The 22594-nt window shown below is 37.3% G+C and overlaps 1 protein-coding gene across 1 annotated transcript; it reads right to left on the reverse strand.

Moving 5' to 3' along the window:
* Positions 1–3516: 3516 nt before the first annotated feature.
* LOC131597253 (uncharacterized) lies at positions 3517–7223 on the reverse strand. Its single transcript, XM_058869959.1, has 2 exons — positions 6199–7223; positions 3517–3577 (listed from the first exon to the last, which is right to left on the reverse strand). The coding sequence occupies exons 1-2, from the start codon at positions 7221–7223 to the stop codon at positions 3517–3519; spliced, it is 1086 nt and encodes a 361-aa protein (XP_058725942.1).
* Between the last annotated feature and the right edge of the window lie 15371 nt (positions 7224–22594).

Below are 22594 nucleotides of genomic sequence, written 5' to 3' on the forward strand. Positions count from 1 at the left end.
ACCTTTGAAACTCTTTTTACCTTGTCAAGTCTATCACCATGCTGATAGTCGGTAATACGGTTTCATACCTTTCACCTTCGCATTATTAAACAAGTCTATCCCCATGCAGATAGTCGGTAATGTCGATAGGTAAGCTTTTCTTGCAAAGCTATCATTCCCCGGTGAAGCATACACTTGCTTTCCCGAAAAGAAGAAACGAATTCTCTTCCTAAAACGGATTGAGACATCCTTCCCGATCTCTTGTCCCCAGTGGAGTCAGTTTTGATATCCCTCGGTAAAGATATCCTTGCATCATTCGCAATTTTGGTATCTTAGGTCCAAATTTGCGTCTTCTGATATTTAAGTCTCTTCCACCCTATCAAAACGAAGATTTTCAATCTTCATATCTCAGGTTGAAGAAACTTAAATAGGGGCATCTGTCATACCCCAATTTTTGACCTAAGATACCACCTCATATCATAGCATATGCATCATTTGCATCTCTAACAAATTGCATAGCTTGTGTTTGTTACTTGTGACTCAGCAGGGATTTAATCAAGAAATCACTCATCAGTACAAGCAATAATCAACTAGGGTTTTGTTCTCCCTTCATCTCAAATGAATCATCTTCATCAACAATCAACATTTGGTCCTCAGAGATTCATTTCAACAAGCTCAAAGACTCTGAATCGACCAGATTAGGGTTTTAACTGAAGATAGCATACTCCTGACTTTTGCTCAGGATTTGACCTAATGACTTGGGACATGACCTCAAGACCCCAATTGCATTATTTTGACCTAATCCATTGACTCAAGACATCTCCTACACAAGGATTGATCAACAGTGAAATCTCAAATCATCAGATTAGGATTTTTGAACTATCAGGGACTGAAATCAGGGATCATATTTGGGAAATCCTAAAAATCCCCAGGAAGTCAATCAAAGGTTTCAGTCATCCTCAAATAATCCCTATGACAATATCCAATGGAAATTGTGTCTCAATTCAAGATCCATAGTCATCAATTTGTGTTCATTTGAAGTGTGCCATTTTCAATTTGTGCGATTCAAGAGATTAGTTTGGAATTTGTTCAAAGAATTGGCATGTGGATTTGTCATTGATGAAAGAAAGTGTTTCATATGGATTTCTTGGAATTTAGAACAAATTCAAAATTATCCATAAGAATTTCTTCAAGGTTTGAAAAAAAGGAGAAGACATTATCCATTTTGAGTTCATTTTGAAAGAATTGCTTCAAGTATGGTTCTAAGACCATGAATTCAAGAATTTCAAGTTCAATATTATTTCAAAGATCCATGATGGCAAGAACATGTTTCAAGGCCTAAAATTCAAAGGATTTCCTATCCTTTTCTATTCAAAAGGAATTCAAATTTCATTCAAGATCATTCAAGAATATTCAAAGCTTCATACTTGAATAACAATTTCACTCAAGAATATTGAAATTTCATGATTGAATAATAATTTCATTCAAGTTCTAAAAGAAGTTCAAGCATTTACATGGAACAAATGAATTACAAAGGAACTTTATCTAAAGTTCAAGAATTACAAAATTCCATTCATTTTCAAGAATGCAAAGTTCATACAATTTAAAGTTGGAATGAATTGGAATTACAAGAAAAAGAAAAAAAGCTTCAAAGACTTTCTTAAATTCTTCATTCTTCAAAGTCTTCATTCTTCAAAATTGAATTTCTTCATGCTTTCATCAAGAATGCTCATGTCACATGAAAAAAAGAAACAAAAAGGGGTGAGATTAGCAAAAAAAGGTTCAATAAAATATTCAAAAGCCCAAAATGATTCAAGACAAAAAAAAGAGGGATCAAAGAGAGATTTTTCTTCCACTTGCATGATTCATATCATAAGAAATATCTTTGGATAATGACATAAGGAATATATTCTTATTCTTGCAATCATGAAGAATATTCTTATTCTTATTCTCATTCTTGAGATGACCATAACCTCCCAATCAAGTTTCTTAATTCCTTACAAATCCCTAAACTTTGCCTATAAATAGGAAGTTCTCCCTTTGCAACAAATCACACCAAAGCTACTATACTACTAGCTTTCTCACTTCTCTCTTTTGATAATTTTCAAAGTTCCATAGTTTGAAAAAGGGTGAAGAAATAGTTCATACCTTGGTGGAAGGTTTCCACTTGAAGATCATCTTCAAGTCTCCTTAATATCCAAAGTTCCCACGAATCCAAAGAGGTGTTTGGCACCACCTTCATCAAAAGCCTACAACAATTTCAAAAAAAAGAAAGAGGTTGTTAGTAACAACAATTCAAAGTTGTTTCAAACAATAGTTCAAAGTTTGTTCATCATTGAATCAAATTCACATCAACAAACAATTTGCAAGCGGATTCGACGTTATAACGACAACAATTCAGAGATAAAAATCCAGCAACAACAACAATTCAAAAGCGGTTCAGCAACATCAACAGCGCATCACAGTTCTGTACCGATCAAGCAATAATAATAATGCGACAACTCAAAGCAAAAATTCAGCATACAATCAACACAACAATTTCACAAGCACCAATTCAAAATTCAGCAACAATTTGAGGGTGTTCTTCAATAACACCACCCGAATTTCCAGAAAAAAAGAAAAAGAGATTCAAAACCATACCTCTGGTTGCAGCCCTGTGCTTACACATCATTCACGCATCATCTTCAACAACTCCGAAGCAACAGCAGAAAAATTCAGCAAAATCAAAGCATAACCGCAACACTGTTTTGGAACAATTATAACAATTTTCAATGGAAATCCAAAGCAGTAGCAGCGACGTGTTTAAAAGTTCAAAACGCAGCAATCATAGCCAATCTCAAAAGCAGAATTCATATGTACCTCAACAGAATCCGGCGAAATCCTCCTCGCCGCAGGTAAATTCGGTTCTCCTTCCACTTTTGTTATCACTGTTATTTGTTCTTTGCCTATAAACTGCTCAAAACCGAAAACAGAGAGAGTGAGTTAATTGTTGTTTTTACTAAAAGTAAGAAAATCAAGTCAAAATTCGTTTCCTCTCATAAAGCGTAAAGAAAAAGTTCAAAGCAGAGGAAAACAAGGTTGAGAAAAAAGAACCTGTTTTGGCTTGAATCAGAACCATGTTTCCATTAAAGTTTGTTGTTGTTTCTGTCAATTTCCATAAAAGAACCGTAAGAGAAATCGAGAGAGATGGAGAGCGCTGCTTTTGTTGTTCGCGGAAGAGAGAGCCGAGAGCAAAAGAACGAAAGAGAGCACACGAATTTAAGAAGCTTTGTTATTGTTATTGTTCACCGGTAGCGAATCGAGAGAGGGAGGCCGCCGGAAGTTACTGTTGTTTAATTCAACAGAGAGCCGCGGTTTGTTGTTCACAGAGAGGGTGAGAGTGGCGACCGAAGGAGAGTTTGAGATTGCCTTTGTTGTCGTTCATTGTGAGCTGAGAAGAGAGAGTTTGTTCTCCAAGTTTGTTTTTTCCAGAAAATATCGTGAAAACAAGGAAGGAGAGGCGCTGCCTCTTTTGTGTGTTTCTTAGGGTTTTTTTTTCTAACCCATCTCACTGAAAGATGGGCGGATCCGGGTTCCATTTGACCCGACCCGGTCCGGCCTAGCTTTTTTTTTATTATTATTATTCAGCTTTTTGTCACATATTGGGTTGCACACCCCCAATCTGATTTTAATACCTCCTGGCCCAATCTTCTCTTTTTTCTTATTTATATTTTAATTTCCTTTTAGTTTCTTTTTATTTTCATAGAAAAAAAAACTAAATATTTTATTTTTAGTTTTCTTCACTAATCCTTATTAAAAATGACAAAAAATATGTTTTTAATATTTTCATGTGTTTATAAGTGTGTTTTTTTAATTCTTATTAAAACTCCAAAAAAATATATTAGATGCATAATAGTTTTATGTTTTTTCTAATTATTTTCTTCTTTCATGAAAAAACCACAAAAATATCTTCTTTTATAATTAATTTTTATTTGAATTTGATATTTTCATATTATTTTGTGTAGTTAATCATTTAAATTTTAATTGATTACTGTTGCATATTACTTGAATTTTCTCACTTCATCCGAGACTTCGAGATTATTTCTCTGTTGTTCTCTGTTTTGTCTGTTTGCTTGGTCTTCCATTTGCTGTAGAAGTCCTTAAACAATTACTGGATGATCATGGAATGATGTAAGCTGTGAACTTATCTGACGTTCTTTTCTGCTGGTGTGGATGCTTAGCACATCACTTGAAGATCACGGTAACACCTCAAACTCAGAAATCCAATTTTCTCATTCTTCGAGGTAAGCCTAAAACTCAATCAACTGTTTTCATAACAGTAATCAATTCACTTTCAAATCATCCATTGTTTTTCAAAACAGTGGGGCCTCTCGAATATTAGAGAGTGTAAGTCCCATTTCTTTTCTTTTTGTACAGTTTTCAAAACAATAAAACTTCTTAACAAAATCTTTTCAAAACAATTTTCAAATCATTTTCAAAACTTCAAACTTTTCAAATATACCATGGGCCTCCACGTAGGTATAAGTCCCAAGCCCCTTTTGTACATACCCATTCCTGTACATGAAATTAGGTATTTCATTGTTCACACACATTTTTGTACATATCTCAATCTATTTTTTAACTTTGAATAACAAACCAAAAATGAAGGTTTTCTTTAAATCTTCCCAAAAAAAATACCATGGGCCTCCATGTAGGTATAAGTCCCAAGCCCCTTTGTAAATACCTGTTTACATAGCTTTTGAATAAATTCAAGTGGACTTCTCCCCGAGTATGAGTCCCGAGACCTGTGTATACAAATGGATCATGCTTACAGGTATATTTCCTTCATAAACTCCATTATATACACACACTTTGTCATATATATATGCTTGTTCATACTTGTTCATGTTTGTTCATACTTGTTCATGTTTGTTCATATGTGTGATATGTGTGCTTGTTCAACTTAGTACAACACTAGGTTCCCCATAGCCTCCTATTGGGCTTCGTGCAAAGAATCTCCCTAGTTTAGGTTAGGACATAGAGTATGGTTTCCCGGTGAAATCGCTCTAAGAGCTCAAACCAACTATACCATGCCTCCCCTTGGGCTTTGTACAAACGAGTGACCCTCCCATAGCCTCCTCTTGGGCTTACAATGCAAGGACCCTGGATTGTCCCTCCCATAGCCTCCTCTTGGGCTTACAATGCAAGGACCCTCGGATAGCCTCCTCTTGGGCTTCGTACAAGGACCCACGGGCTTCTTATAAGCATCCCCATAATCCAAATCAAATACCCTAGGAGATTAGACATTTATCATCTCTATGATAGGAGTATCTCTTCTATATCATCACAAAGAATCAATCAATCAAACTTTTTGCCACAAGGCTTGCTAATCAATCAAATTTCTTTTTTTGCCACAAGGCTGGCTAATCAATCAAACTGTTTTACCACCGTACTGGATGATTAATCAAAGTTTTTGTCACAAAGCTGACTTCATTGAAACTTTTGCCACAAGGCTGGCTGATTAATCAAAGTTTTTGTCACAAGGCTGACTTCATTGAAACTTTTGCCACAAGGCTGGTTAAACACAAAAACATCTTTATCATTCTAAGCACCCTAAGTGGCATGGCCCCGGGCTTATAATGAAAAGATTTTCAAACAAAAATCAAACAGATGTATGTGATGATATAGATTAGATACATCGAACATTTAGATGACATTTGTCTCTTTTCCTTTGCTTCCACTAGCATAAGTGGGAACTACGATTGCTCTGACTTTCTCAACATCCCTTTGAGAATACGTAGGCACAAGGTCGATCCTTGGCGAGCAAAACAAAACAAAAAAACCATTCAAACCTTAGCACCCGTAGACCCCGAGCTACAGATGCTCTGATTCCCTCTAGGGGATATGTATGCAGAGGATCGCGATGATCTTTGCGAGCATAATCAAACAAACACCTTAGGTCCCACCTCTTTCTCACAAGAACCTCCACCACAACAAGAATGGAATAAACAAAACAAAGAAACCTATAGAGTACTATAGATACGTTGGGTGCTAATACCTTCCCTTCGTATAACCAACCCTCTTACCCAAGATCTCTCCCCACTTTAAGGTTATTGCAGCTTTTTTCCTTTTCCTCTTTTGGAAACAATAAAAAGTTTGGTCCGTACAAAAGAAAAATCATTTTTTGAGCACTCGAGCCCAAAGAAGGCATCAGGTGTCTCATCCCGAAAAAGGACAAACGATTTTTCCCCGCGACAGTGAGCTGCCATTTTCTCGATAGAAATCTCCCAATCTGCCTTCTTTGGAACCTGTTGCTGATATTGGTTTTGATATTGACCTTGTACTTGCTGCTGCACATTCCCTTTTTGATCTCTCCATGCAAAGTTGGGATGATTCTTCCACTCCGGATTATATGTGTTGGAGTAGGGATTGTTTTGCTTCAAAAACTTAATGTCTTCTATCTGTTGTGGTGTTGCAAAGCAATGGACCATATTGTGTGGTCCGTTACATATGTCACAAATATCATCCGGTGTCTGTTGCACTTGAGCTACCTTCTGCGCATCTATGTTCAGTTCCTTTAGCCTTTTTTCAACCTCAGCTGCCACAGCTTCTTCGATCTTCACCTGCTTATTTGTCTCCAGCTTCAAATCAATAACTGCAGATTTGCTTGAGACCATATCATACAATTCTAGATGCTCATTGGAAGCGATAGCCTCAATTATCTTCTTCATCCCAGTGGCTGTTGCAAAATTAGCTGAGCCACCAGCTCCTGAGTCGAGAAATTGTCTTGTTTGAATTCGCAAACCATTAACGAACATATGCATCGGCTCGGTCTCATCCATGATGTGAGTAGGACAAGCCAATATAATTCTTCTGAATCTTTTGTATGCTTCTCCTAATGACTCACCCTCCCTTTGCTTTAAATTTAAGATCTCATACCTCTTTCTCAATGATACAGATGCGGGAAAGTATTCCTGCAAGAAAACTTTCTCCATCTCTTCCCATGTGATGATGCTACCAGTTGGTAACGCATAAAACCACTCTTCTGCTTCATCAGCTAACGTGAAAGGAAACATGTGAAGTCTTATTGCTTCTTCGCTATGTCCAGCCATTTTGAGAGTTGTGCTCATGGTAAGAAATCGCTGGAGATGCTTATTTGCGTCTTCATTCACTCTTCCAGAAAAAGATCTCTTCTCGAGTTGAGTAATGGTACTTGGGTGAAGTTGAAATTTGTCTACATTCACTGGTTGATTTACAATCGTCATCCGGCCACCCAGATTGTTTGTTCAACCATAATCTCCGAGAAGTCTTTCAGCTGGTTCACCCATCTTTTCAGGTTCTGTCTCTACTTCAGAGTGATCAGTGTCTGACTCAGACTATGAAGGAGTAGAAAGAATTTCGTCTTCTTCCTGAATCAGTGTCTCTCCTTCCTTCTCCAGCCTAGCTAATTTAGCTTCTTTTAATCTGCGACGTAGGCTTCGTTCCGGTTCCGCGTCAAAAGTAAAATCAGCTGAGGCCTTACCTCGCATAAACAGATTAGACAAATTAGTTACGGAGAATTTAAATATAACAAAGATGATATTTCAATTGCAAAGCAATAAAATTTCAATTGAACTAAATTTTGAACTTAGTAATTTGGCATTCCCCGACAACGACACTCCCAAGGTTGAGGTTGACTTTAAAGAAAGATCTATCAGTGTAGGATCTTTGACTCAGAGGGGATTTTGACTCTGTTGAGGATTATCCTAAGGGTTGACCCTACTGAGGATTATTCTTCTGTTAAACAGGAATGACCTAAAGTAGACTCTACCAGGGAATTTGTCTTTTTAAAAAAAGCTTAATTTTGGAAGCTAACCCTTTCCAGGGAATTTGGATTTAAGTAGTGATTTTGGAGGCTGACCCTTTCTAGGGGTTTTGTCTCAACTGGAGAGTTTTATCTTTTGAAAGTTTTAATTTTTGGAAGCTAACCCTTTCCAGGGAATTTTATTAAAATGAAGGAATTAATGGAGGCTAACCCTTTCCAGGGATTTTGTCTCAACTGGAGAGTTTTATCTTTTGAAAGTTTTAATTTTTGGAAGCTAACCTTTTCCAGGGAATTTTATTAAAATGAAGGAATTAATGGAGGCTAACTCTTTCCAGGGATTTTTGGAAAGATGGCAGAAGGATTATCTATTTGAGACTTCTTGTTAAAAGCCCAAGATTAAGGCTGACACTGACTGAGGATATACAGTGATCAGAAAAATAGCAAGTGTACTATTTTTGCCGATGTAGTAATAAAGAATAGATTTTCCGAATGTCGATCTCGAGGAGTCCGTATTAACCACCAAGTAAAATTTTCAGCTCAATTGAACAAAATTGGTAATGTGATTTGATTTGGTAGAATGTTTATAAAAGTAAACAAAGCGAATAAAATAATTTGACTTTTCAGAAATAAAAATATGCTATGAGGAGTGACCTCTTTTGCTTGCAATGATTGGAATTTCAAGATATATATTAAGCTATGAATTGAGCGTTTGACATTATCAACCTTTAGAATAGTTTTTCTAAGTTCTCAGTAAAAACCCCTTTTGAACCTTTATGTTGTATATCAATACCCATGAATATCTAACATAAATTCACAATATGTATAATGAAGGTTGTTTATGATGTTATTAGGATGCCCTAGTCCTAGATGCATCTACTATTAACCAATTGTACAAAAACCCTAACCTTTATAGTCCTATAATGGCTAGTCTTAGATCATTCTCAATTTGTCCGAGAAAGAACGCATAAAAATATCGCACAATTGAATGGAAACAAAAAACCACATAACTAAATTATAATTGAAATCCCAAATTCATTACAATAGCAAATTAGGGCCACCCCCTAGCAATGGGGGGTTTAGCCTCTCACTGTTCTCAAGAAAAATTCAAAGATAAAGTAAGACATTACTCAAGCTTGATGATGATGTTGATCTTCAATGGTGTCCACCTTTGAATCTCTCTACCCTCTCAATTCTTCGTAAAAACTCTTCTCCTCTCTATCTAATTTCTTGTTATCGTGTTTCAAAAGTGCCTTTCTCCCATTGGAAATCCTCTTTTAATCACTTTAGGTTTCAGGCTTCCGATCAAAATACCCAGAATACCCCCTGACACTTCAAACTCTCAAAATTCATAAAAACTTGATCCCAGCCCCGCACGCTGACACAATCGTGTCAGGTGACACGGTCAGACCGTGTCAGCTTCTGGAACTATTCTGGGCGCATCAAAAAGGGCTGACACGGCCAGGCCGTGTCCGCCACTGCTTCCACTCTTTGCACTTAACTTCAATTCTTCTTATCTTGCGCCAAAGTCTGTGGGATCTTCCTCTGATCGAGACTGTACCTACACAACTCATCAAACGGGATCAAACGCACCAAATACAACTCAAACTAACTAAATTACCACAAAACACACGACACGACAACTACACAAAGAAGACAATAAAAACTAAGAAAACTTGTACAAAATGTTACCAAACATTAAAATCTTGTGTCGAACTCATGGCAAAACTAGGTAGAAATGGTGACCGATCACACAGATATGGATCCTAGACTCTGCTAAGGAGGAAAATTATTGGAGATAAGGGTGACAGAGACTGTCCATGTCTCTCATTCCAAAAGGTGTACTCAATACTGAGATTGAGACAATCTTAGCTTGTGTAAAGTCTGGTTTTTAAGAATGGAAGAAACTCACCAGGATAGGCTAAAAGGTGACTAAAGACCTGTTCCTATGTTTATAAGAAACCTGATGGGTCCTTGTATACAAGCTCAAGAGGAAGCTGGGAATGCATTTAAGAAGCCTGTGGGTCCTTGTACAAAGCCCAATAGGAGGCTAATCGAGGGTCCTTGTTATAGCACAAGAGAAAGCTATGTGGTTTTGAACTTGTTTTGGCTCTAAGCAAATGGGTAAGAGGTTTCACCGGGAATAATTCCTCTTGGGTGGATGTATCCTAGTTTGGGTTCTAAGGCTTTTTTCAAGATGTTTCACCGGGAATAATTCATCTTGAGGGTTTGAACTATAGATCTCTAATTAGGAAAGAGCCTTCACCGGGAAGACATTCTCAATCCTAGGCCATAGTCCTATATATATATATAGTTTAATTGTCCTCAGGTTTTGTCGTCCTCGGTTTTTTTCGTGGGATACGAACTGACTCTTCTTTTATTTTTGAGTTTTGAAAATCAGAGAGTCGCCACCGACTTTTATTTTATCCAATTAAGGAAAGGTTTATAAAAGAAACAGAAAAAGACCTTTAAGAGATTTTGGGTTCGGGGGTAGGTTATACAAAGGGAAGGTATTAGCACCCCTTTGTATCCATGGTTATCCATGGGCTCTTAATTACTTAGCTCACTTGTTTGGATCATTTGTCTTGCTTTGAAATGCTTGTATGTGGTTTTAAATACCTTTGTAAATTAACTTTGTAATGATCCTTGTGCGGATGTATACAAAGTGTTCTATCTTTCGAAAGATATTTTGAAAAAAAGATTTTTTAACTTCGTAATGATCCTTGTTTGGATATATACAAAGTGTTATCTTTTTGAAAGTTTTGTTTTGAAAAACAGTGATATGTGAAACATTTGTTGTTTTGTTTGATTTTGAGCAAGCAATTAGGAGATCTACCCTAAGTTTATAAGGTCCTTTCCTATTTTCTTTTAGAAAATTTTCTTTGACTGGATACAGAAAGAAATTATTTGAATTGCATTTGAAACAGTAGAATTGATTTTGAAAAGAGTAACAGAGGGATTACCCTAAGAGGTGCAAGTGTGATTGTGTTTTATTTTCAGATATTTTTGTCTTTGAAATTAGTGATCTAGCGCTTCAATTATTATCTTTGACATACACGGAGTTTTATATGTACATAATTTAAAGTGCGGGAATGTAAAATGCGGAAAATAAATCTACGCTATTACATCGATTGTGCGAGAAATGTAAACTACGCTATTTACATGAATTTGACAACCTATACACTTATCTATGAATTTAAATTGCAATAAGATAAAAGGAAGTGTATTTTTTGGATTTCTGGATGGTTGATTTTAATTAAACTTAATGCATAATTACTTTAATTAAAAAGCTAAGAATTAGAAATAAAATTTAAACCTAAAAAATTAAGTCTAAAATATGTCCAAATTGTGTGTCAATTAATTTTAAAATGAAATTAATTTTTTTGGGATTTTTGAAATTGTTTTGGAAATTATTAAGTTAATTAATCAATAATTATGCAAATAATTATACAAATAATTTAAAATTAAAAATAAAAATATACTAAATATGTACAAAATTAGTTTATAATATATAAACCTAATTTAAATAAATGAAAATATTTTTTTTTTTTTGATGGGTTAGAAATAATTAGAAGATGAATATAACAATATTATCTAATTAATTAAACAAAATATTTCAATTATTAATAAATATAAAATATTTTTGTGTCAAAAAATAATATATTATTTTATCAACCTACAAATATTTTTTATATAATTTTTTGATTTTTAAAACTATTTTAAATTAATTTTACAAAGAAAATCAAATAAAATAGAAAATATAAATAAATATAATCTGGTGTGGTGCTATTCTGAGGGAGCATGGTGTGGTTGCGTGTTTTGGTGCGTTATATCAGATTACTAGGAGATATGATGGTTTTGATTGGAGGTCACATGATATGCATGCATTGACTGATCACGTGGGATCACAAAGACTTTTAATAAGTCAGTTGGGTCCCACTCTGCATGCGTGGACAAATAAAAAAGGAGAGGGAGCGCTGACTGGTTGACTGGCCAATGAGGAACGCACGCGTGGAGGTCAAAATTTCAAATCCACTATTCATCTTCTTCAACCTTTTACCTATGGATTTAGCTGTGGATTTAGCAGCCAAATTACCTGCGGATTTTCCCTTCTTTTTCCATGCTTCTTGGAACCTACAAAAACGTGAGAATAAATCCACAAGAACAACCCAGATCCACTAAATGGCATGCTGGGAGTTCATTGGTGGTGTTAGTTTCGAATGAAACTTCCTCCATCTAGGAAAACGAAAGCTTCACATGTTTGAAGCTCAAAAATGGTGGAGCTTCAAAACCACGTTAGGGCTTGCATGTAACCACCCAGATATATTCTATATCATGCTATGAGTCCATTCAACGGGTTAGTTTGTATTATAATTAAGTGTGCATAAGAAAACGAAAGCTACATAGTTATGAACATGAAGATGATCGTGCACATGTTTGAGGTTGTTTCAATCACATGCTATGGTTCAATCCTCACCTATGATGTTATACAAGAGTGATAGAATGATTATTTTGTATTGATAGTGGCTGGAAATATGAAAACGAAAATTACAAGTAGTTTGATATTTTTTGGAACATTTGAGAATTTCTTGGCTATTCTTTGATGGATCTTTTGTGAGTCTTCCTACTGAAGTGTACTAAGTAATATATAAGCAATAGAGTGCTGCAAACTTAAGCTAAGAAGCTTTGATTGCTTTTGAACTTTTGGTTTTTTTAATATTAAAAAGTTTGAATTCTTTGGCCATGGCATGATTTTCTTCATCCCTCTTGCTCTAGGCCTGCCCTGTACTTCTATGCTGCAGAGTTTGGATCAACTTTGATGGCTCATGCTAAGGACAAAAGCCTTGAATCATTATCTTGCACCATTTCTCTTTTAATTTAACTTTAAATGGAATAAAATTAAATTAAAAAAGAAATAAAAATGCCATGGGCCTCAAGTTGGTCGTGGGAGCCCTTTAGTATCATTAGAAACATGTTTGGATCATGAATACTTGGCCTCTTTTGAAAAAAAAACGTTTTTGATCAATGTTGGTTTCATGCATTTTCCCAAAAAATAGCCAACTTCAACAAAGCATATCTCCCTCAATTTTGATCATATCAAGGAGTTCTTGTACTTTTTAGAAACCTCAAGATGTCCTCTACAAGCTAATTTGGAAACTTTTTTGCATTTGGAGAAGCTATCTTGATGTTATGGCCTTTGACAAAAAACCACTTTTTGTTGACGTTGAAAATGACCTGTAATGTCCTGGCTCATATTTTTCAAATGGTGAATCCAATGACCATGGGATCAATTTCATTTGAAAGATAATTCAATTCCCTTCAAAACAAGCTTTGGTTGGAATTTTTTGAATGAACGAGGAGAGAGTTATGGCCGGTCAAAGTTCAGTTGACTTTTTAGGAGAAAACCCTAATTTTGAAACTTAGGGTTTTGTTGATTTCTGATCTTTTCTTGATGAATTATGATTAACCATTGATCAAATGATGAATCTTTTGACAAAATATGGATGTTGACAAAAAATTTCATTTTTGACTGTCTGTTGACTTTTCGGTCAAACTGGTCGTCTGTTGACTGTTTGAGCTGCTGACTGTGCGTTTGAGCGAATTGAAGTTTGAAAATTTTTCTGGTGGTACTTTGAGACATATGGAGGTCCATGAAATCCATTTGAGGTCTCAAAAAACTTGTTCTCCTGAAAAAAAACAAAAACCCTAGTTAGGGACTGTTTGTGTAGGAGACAGTTAAGCGTACCTGATTTTTGTGCAATGCTGAGTCTCTACTGATCATGTGATTATCAGAAGACTTCTAGAACAAAAATCTTGGAATTTTGAAATGCAAATGATTGACTTGATTGATGGTACAAAACACAGAGAATCGTGCTGTCAGTGGGTTTGACTGTCAACTGGCTGTCCGGGCATTAACCTAACAGTTAAAGTGAAAATTCAACAGTTAAAGTTAATTTTTCCTTTTTGTATTTTTGTTGTGTTAATGGTGAAAATTTATTTACATGAGTTGTTAGAAAAACACAAACATAATAAATAAATAAAATATATTGTACGCGAACGAAATTACCGATAATAACCTTGAAAAATATTTAATGCACAGAAAAATAAATATTTAACTAGCAGAAAACACACATAATATTATCTTGATAATTAAACGACAGTACGACAGATAGTACGACATTTAATACTGACAGTACAAATATTACATAATATAATGAACAGTACGACAAATAAAATAAACGGTACATTATTTGAAAGCGAAAGATACGACAAACTTTAAAAATGACGATTAAAAACCCATGCTATAAATAACAACATATAGATGAACGAGAGTGTAAGCAACCCAGGTCTGCATTTTTCAGGACTATGCAGACAGAAAAAGGACATGATCACCACCAAAACAGTGATGACCATAAGAAAAAACGTATCCATCCACTTTGCCATTTTTGCCGGGGAAGAAGAGAAAATAATTATGAGATAGAAATTTGAGAAATGAGTGAAATTTGATGTGAGAATTTATGGAAAAAATGAGGGGAATTTATAGAGTGAAAAGAAGGATAGAGACGTTGGGGAATGAAGTGATACCGTACAAAAAAGGAAAATTTGAGTGGGAGTAGGATTTGAAAGAAAGTGTATGGTAGGGTTTGAAAAGAGAGATGTATAGAATAAAGTTAGGATTTGATTTGAAAGAAAGAGATTTGAAAAGAAAGGAAGAGATTTGAAAATAAAGGAAGAGATTTTGAAAATAATAATATAGTACAAAGATTAGTGGGAAACAAAAACTAATAATAATTTAATTGTTACCAGTACAGTCTGAATCCCCGGACTCTGCGCCTGCAAAAATTTAATTCTGTACCAATTACGTCAGTACTATTTATCTGCAAATAAATCTCAAATAAACAACGTGTGTGAAGTGATAAACAGTACTTGGCGTTTGTGTAAGAATAAATTCAACAGCGAACCAAAATACCATATAAGAAATATTCTAAAAACCGAGTATTCATAAAATCAGGATATTTATGAAATAAAATCCAAGATTTATATGAAACTCCCAATTTTTAGACAGAAGTCTGTTGCCTTCTTTTTGAAAAAGATGCAGGCAAATTTTGGGGTATAACAATTGCCCCTAATCAATCTTCTTAAACCTGAAGAGATCGATTGGAATCTGAAGGTAGAAGATGATTAAATATTTAGATGCCCTGAAAATTTGCACTTACCTCCACCGGAAGTGATGTTGGAAATTGCTTTGAATGCTGTCTGAGAAATGTTGTTGGCAGATCAAAACATTACCTGAGATGGGCTTTCAGATGCCATCTGGCGAATGTGTTAATGGTTTGTTCATCAGAATGAATCCATTGATTATATCTTGATGAAGGATTTGAAAACCTCTGCGTTGACCGTTACGGAACCGTCCGAGGTTACCGCTTTAAATCTTGGAGGTTGATCGTTACAGAACTGTCCAAAGTTTTTCCGCTTTAGATTTTGAATGTTGATCGTTGTGGAACCGTCTGAGGTATCTGCTTTAGATCTTTGAAGATTGATCGTTGTGGAACCGTCTGAGGTATTCGCTTTAGATCTTTGAAGGTTAACTGGTTTAAGGAACCATTTGAGGTATCGACTTAGATCTGTGTTTCTTGTTTTGAGTTGATAAGTGATTTGGAAAAAGAGAGCTCTTTAGAATGAATCTTTGTTTGATTATATCTGAGAGGAATGCTTGTCTGAATAGAGTCTAGGAGAATATTGCATGTGATTGAGAACAACTTTGCTGAGGATATTCGTCCACCTGAAAAATCAAGTTAGCGACATGCCATGTCATGATGCATGTAATGTATATGTTGAAATTCTTAATCTAAATGAGAAACGTGCATGTTATGTATGCGTTTGTCATGAAACATTATACGCTATGCATGAATATGTGTATGATGTATGACTTATGCAGTTTAGAGCGTATCAAACTTCTGATTGGGAAAATAAATCCCTGCTTGCTATTTTGGAAATGAAGGCATTGTGATTGTTGATGATCTTTGCTATCTTGTTTGAGTACACTCAGCTAGGGAACTTCCTTACGGACCAGGGTACTCTGTTAAGGGATCTTTAAATACCGCTCGAGGATGAAAGGTAATTTGAAAGTTCTGATTTTGATGCACCTTGAATGGGAATGAAAAAGACGTGTAATCCTCCGATGCACTATTTGATCAAGCCTTGGTGTGGAGGATCACACCTTCTGGGGATAGTGATCTTGAACAGCCCTGCTGGGGGATAAGGTTTCTCGAATCACTTTGTTGGAGAGAAAAATCTCATTGAGGAATCTGCTGAGAAACGTATCTCTGTTGGGGAACTTTTCTTCTGATGCTGGTTTTGGGATGATGTCCAGATGGTTGGGACATTTCCTGAATGCTATTCCTGTTTTTCTTATAAACATCAATCATAATCAAATGCACATGTTCATTCAAAATTATCATTGGGACGTTTACGCGTTCAAAACAGAAAAAATGAAAACATTGATTTTGAGCATGACTGTATTGATTTTGAAAGAGAGCCATAATAGGCGGATTAGTACAAGGAGACGAAAATCCTAGTAGTAGGAAATTGTCATAAATCTTTGAAAAGTACTTATAAAGGGAAATAGCTATGTGAAAACAATCCAGTCAAGTTTCAACTATGCTATTGCCAATCTGTCTTCGAGTATCTCATCCCTCACTTGTTGGAAGAAAATGATTGGACTAATTGGTGCCTTTGATGTGTTGAATCTTGAAGGTGAGTAGGTAGCCAAACGGGACATAGTCGTACGCTTTATTCCCTAACTTTTGCCTAGGCTGCCTTTTCAGATTTTCAGCCTACCGGGATAATTATTATTTTTTAGTCTCTAATTTTTGCCTGGATTGCCCTTTCAGGTTTTCAATCCACCGAGACGCTCATTTTTTCCTAAGTCGCCCTTTCAGGTTTTCAACTTTAGTGAGCTTTTCTTTAAGCGGAGTACTTTTTGACTATGTCCGTATTTACAGGGTGTGGGAAATCCTCGCCATCCATAGTGGTAAGCAACATGGCTCCGCCGGAGAATACTTTCTTGATTACAAATGGTCCCTCATAAGTGGGAGTCCACTTTCCCCTGGGGTCACCTTGTGGTAACATGATGCGTTTTACAACCAAATCACCGGTTTGATATGCCTGACTTTTGACTTTCTTGTTGAAGGCTTTGATCATACGTTTCTGGTACAACTGACCATGACAAATAGCCGCAAGCCTCTTCTCATCAATCAAGTTTATCTGGTCCAACCGAGTCTGAATCCAATCGTCTTCATCTAGATCGGTTTCTTTCATAATCCTTAGGGAAGGAATCTGAATTTCAATTAGAAGAACTGCCTCCATACCATAGACTAAGGAGAATAGAGTTGCCCCTGTTGAAGTACGTGCTGATGTGCGATAACCATGAAGAGCAAAAGGTAACATCTCATGCCAGTCTTTGTAGGTTACTGTCATCTTTTGTATGATCTTTTTGATGTTCTTGTTGGCAGCTTCCACGACACCATTCATCTTTGGCCGATATGGGGATGAATTGTGATGTTTAATCTTGAACTGTGTGCAGAGTTCAGTAATCATCCTGTTGTTTAAATTTGTGCCATTGTCTGTGATGATCCTTTCAGGGATGCCATACCGACAAATGAGATTGTGCTTGATAAACCGAGCCACCAAATTCTTGGTGACAGAAGCAAACGAGGCTGCCTCTACCCATTTGGTGAAGTAATCAATAGCGACCAGGATAAAACCATGTCCGTTGGAAGAAGTAGGCTTGATTTCTCCAATCATATCGATTCCCCACATTGCAAAAGGCCAAGGAGCCGTCAAGACGTTTAATGGGACTGGAGGTACATGTACTTTGTCGGCATATGTCTGGCATTTGTGACAAGTCCTGGAGTGATGATGGAAGTCTGTCTCCATGGTAGACCAGTAGTAACCTGCTCTTAGTATCTTTTTAGCCATTGTATGTCCACTTGAATGAGTACAAAAGGCACCATCGTGTATGTCTTCCATAATTTGTTCTGCTTCCTTCTTGTTAACACAACGAAGCAAAGTCGAGTCATGGTTTCGTTTGTACAGGATTCCATTACTTAGAAAGAATTTGGCGGCAAATCTTCTTAGAAACTTTCTATCGTTAATGGATGCCCCTTCAGGGTATTCTTGAGCTTCGAGATATCTTTTTACTTCATGGAACCATGGTTTTTCTTCCACTCCTTCGGTATCAATCTCATTGCAATAGGCTGGTTCATCGTGTCGGTAAATGGTGATCATAGGCGCCTCATTGTCCCACCTGACTTTCAACATAGATGACATGGTAGCTAAAGCATCAACCAATTGATTTTCTTCTCGCGGGATATGTTCAAAAGTGATTTCTTCAAAGTAAGGAATCAAACTCAGCACATATTCTTTGTAAGGAATTAGATTCGGGTGCTTCGTGTCCCATTCCCCTTTAACTTGATAAATTACAAGGGCCGAGTCTCCATAGACTTCCAGGAACTTGATTCTCAGATCGATTGCAGCTTTGAGACCCAGAATACATGCTTCATACTCGGCTATATTGTTAGTGCAGTTGAAACATAATCTGGAAGTGAATGGTGTATGTCCTCCTGTAGGAGAAATGATCACAGCTCCGATGCCATTGCCAAGCGCATTAGAGGCTCCATCAAAAACCATAGTCCATCGGGATTCTGGCTCGGGTCCTTCCTCCGGTCCTGGTTGTTCGTAGTCAGTAACTAGCATAATATCTTCATCTGGGAAGTCAAAGTTCAACGCTTGATAATCATCCACTGCTTGATGAGCCAGATGATCAGCTACCACACTTCCTTTGATCGCTTTTTGTGAAGTGTACTGGATATCATACTCTGTTAAGATCATTTGCCATCTTGCTATTCTTCCAGAGAGAGCAGGTTTTTCGAATACATATTTGATAGGATCCATTTTGGAGATCAGGAAAGTGGTATGGTTTAGCATATACTGTCTTAGTCGGCGAGCCGCCCATGCTAAGGCACAGCAAGTTTTCTCGAGTAGTGAGTATCTTGTTTCACAATCGGTAAACTTTTTGCTAAGATAGTAGATCGCATGCTCTTTTCGGCCAGACTCATCATGTTGCCCCAGTAGACACCCCATTGAATCTTCTAACACTGTTAGGTACATTATCAGAGGTCTTCCTTCCACTGGTGGTAACAAGATTGGTGGTTTTTGAAGATATTCTTTGATTTTGTCAAAGGCTAATTGGCATTTGTCATTCCATCTTTCCACTTGATCTTTCTTCAACAGTTTGAAGATCGCCACACAAGTAGTAGTCATATGGGCAATAAATCTGGCGATGTAATTCAGACGTCCCAAGAATCCTCTGACTTGTTTCTCGGTACGGGGTATGGGCATTTCTTGAATGGCTTTGACTTTGGCAGGATCAACTTCAATACCTTTGCTGCTGACGATGAAACCTAAAAGTTTACCAAATCTTACTCCAAAAGTACACTTGTTCGGATTCAGTCGTAACCTGTACTTCCTGAGTCCGTCAAACAACTTATGCAGATGACCTAGATGTTCTTCTTCGGTGTTGGACTTTGCAATCATATCATCCACATAGACCTCTGTTTCTTGATGAATCATATCATGGAACAGAGCTACCATTGCACGCTGATATGTTTCTCCTGCATTCTTTAAACCAAAGGGCATTACTTTGTAACAAAAGGTTCCCCAGGGTCAGAGCTACCATTGCCCCAAAGGTTGTTTTTTCCATGTCTTCGGGCGCCATCTTGATTTGGTTGTAACCTGAGAATCCGTCCATAAAGGAAAATACCTTGCATTGTGCAGTATTGTCAACCAGTACATCGATGTGAGGTAAAGGGAAATAATCTTTGGGGCTTGCCCAATTCAGATCTCTGTAGTCTACACACATTCTGACTTTCCCATCTCTTTTAGGCACAGGCACGATGTTAGCTATCCATGGAGGATAACTCACAACTTTTAGAAAGCCAGCGTTGAATTGCTTTTCAACCTCGTCTTTAATCTTCTTGGACATATCGGGCCTACTTCTTCGCAGCTTCTGCTTAACTGGAGTGCTACCTTCTTTGATTGGCAGGCGATGGACCACAATATTCGTGTCGAGACCAGGCATATCTTCATAGGACCAAGTGAATATCTCAACGTAGTCTTGTAACATTTGAATCAGTCTTTCCTTGACACTGTCTTCTAAATCAGCCCCTATCTTGACTTCTTTCTTTTCTTCGTCACTGCCCAGGTTGATAACCTCAATTGGCTCTTCATGCAGCTGTATAGTCCTTTCTTGTACTAATAGCCTTGCAAGTTCCCTAGGTACTTCACAATCTTCCTCACTTTCGTCCTTAGTTTGGTAGATCGGATTTTCAAAGTCATGATTGGCAATAGCAGAATCGTTATCAACAGGATCCAGAGTGAATGTGAATCTGCATTTATTATGTGGGTGTGTGTAAGAACGCATAGCTAAATGAATAAAGTAAAGAAAGAAAATAAAAAGGATCGCAAAATTTGAATATGTAAATGTCCCATGATTTTATTGAATGAACATATGATCATGGTATGACAAAGCCTTATAAAAAGGACCAGTGTGGTTCGGGCAAGGCACATGGCTTTTAAGTTCATGGTTCGATAGTACAAAAACCATTTTTATCTTTGAACATATAAAAAACGAAAACTGGAAATTGCATTTACTCCTGATCAAAGGAGATAACATCTTCGGCTTCCCAGTTGTTCAATCCATTGTTGTGAGTAGGGAATATCCAGCTGCTCCAGTTGCAGTTGTCTTCTTCGTCTTCCACAACATTGACTTCTTTGGTGGCGAGATGAGTTGTTGATCCTTCAGGATGAGCAAGATACTCTGCTGGATACGAGAGCCCAGGCTGAGATACCTCTGTTGGCTGAGAGAGATACGAGATGATGTCTTTGATAGAGACTTGTGCATTCTGGGGAGCAGTGTACTCCGCCAGAAAATCATTCTCGTCATTTGGTGTTTCCCAGAATTCTTCAAGAGTGACAGGGCTTGTGAGCGTCATATTATCTTCGAAATGGTTGTCCCATCCAGTTGGGGTGATGTCTTCAATAGCGATCTGCGAACTCAAGGGAGCGGAATACTTCACCATAAAGTCATACTTACCACTTGGTTCTCCCAGTGTATCCCAGACTTCTTTCGGACTAGGTGGACTTTGGTATTGCTCAGTAATGGAACTTGTGAAACTTTTGCAATCTTCGAACTGATCATCCCATCCAGTTGGGACAATGTCTTCAATGGCAATAAAAGAACTCTGAGGAGCAGTGTACTTAACTAGAAAATCGTACCTGCCGCTTGGTTCTCCCAGAGTATCCCAAACCTCCTTGGAAATAGGTGGAACTTAGTCTTCAATAGCATTTACTCCTTGGCTGATGAAATGTGACATTAATCCTCCAGAACGAGGACTTTGATCGTTCTTCTGAGTTCCATTAGCATAGCCCAGACCTAGCTTATCAAACTTGTAAGGTACATCGAGGAGCTGTCCCCATACTGTGCAACCACCCTCTTCGATCACAGCTTAAGCATCATTGAGAGAAGCCATAGTTGGAGTTATTCTTGTAGAAGGAGTAGCAGAAATATGTTTGGCAGTAGAGACATCTGGAGGGACCACCTCAAAAGATTGGAAAGGGGTTTCGATGAATTCGCCATCCACCTCAACATACTTGGAGTTACTCAGGTGGCTAACCACATATTCTTCTTCGCCATAAACTGTGACGACCTTGCCTTTTATAGGATATTTTAACTTCTGATGCAGGGTAGAAGTTACAGCGCTTGCCCCATGTATCCAAGGGCGTCCTAGTAAACAGGAGTATGCTGGATGAATTTCCATCACGTAAAAGGTAGAATCAAAGATCTGAGAGCCCACTCTGATTGGGAGCTTAACTTCTCCGTATACTGTTCTTGTTGACCCGTCGAAGGCTCTTACCACAACATCGCTTGGTTGTAACACAACTCCTTCGAAGTCAAGTTTTTCCAGTACTACTTTTGGTAACACATTCAACGAGGAACCATTGTCTACCAGCACATGAGACAAAGTGGTGCCATTACATTCAATAGAGATGTGCAGGGCTTTATTGTGATTTTTCCCAGCAGGGGTTAAATCAGCGTCAGAGAAACCGAGACCGATATCTACTGTTATATTGGCAACACAATTTTCAAATTGGTCGACTGAAATATCATGTGGTACATGTGCAGCTTTCAGGAACTTCATCAGGGCCATGGCATGAGCTTCTGAATACTTTAGCAAAGACAACATTGAAATCTTTGAAGCAGTGTGCCCTAGTTGTTCGACAATATTGTAATCACTTTTGTAGATGATTTTCAATATTTCCTCCATTTCTTGCCTCGACGGATCTTCAACAATGGCTTCCACAGGTACTTGAACTGGTTCAACTAGCGGCTCTTTGCCTTGAGCGTTGATATTTTGATTAGGAACTGGGACCTGGACTGGATTAGTAGCAATATTTGGAGAAATTTCTGGTGAAAAGATCCTTCCACTTCTCGTAATCTTACTAGTACCCACAATATTATCAACAGTTGGAGTAGTAAAATTCATGGCCTCTTCAGTCAAGATGTCTTGCTTGACTCCATGGACATAAACATTAGTATCATAACTCCACGGGACAGCTTTGTCTGAGGAGTATGGAAATGGAGCCGGACTGGTGATGATTACCGATGCCACTCTGGGTGCAGTAGAAATTTTGAAAGGAGCTTTGGTAGGGATTTTCAATGGTATGTTAGAAACCACTGAGACATCCTCTATCCTCATCCCATTTGAAAAAATT

The sequence above is a fragment of the Vicia villosa genome, linkage group LG4 (genome assembly GCF_029867415.1).
Source record: "Vicia villosa cultivar HV-30 ecotype Madison, WI linkage group LG4, Vvil1.0, whole genome shotgun sequence".
Taxonomy (NCBI): Eukaryota; Viridiplantae; Streptophyta; class Magnoliopsida; order Fabales; family Fabaceae; genus Vicia; species Vicia villosa.

Bases quoted from the DNA above. Each gene is read 5' to 3' on its own strand.
- LOC131597253 (XM_058869959.1), bottom strand. From the start codon at position 7,223: ATGACGATTGTAAATCAACCAGTGAATGTAGACAAATTTCAACTTCAC. The intron at 3,578-6,198 runs GTTTGTCCTTTT...AAAAAAAGCTAG, and splicing joins CACTGTCGCGGGGAAAAATC to GCCGGACCGGGTCGGGTCAA.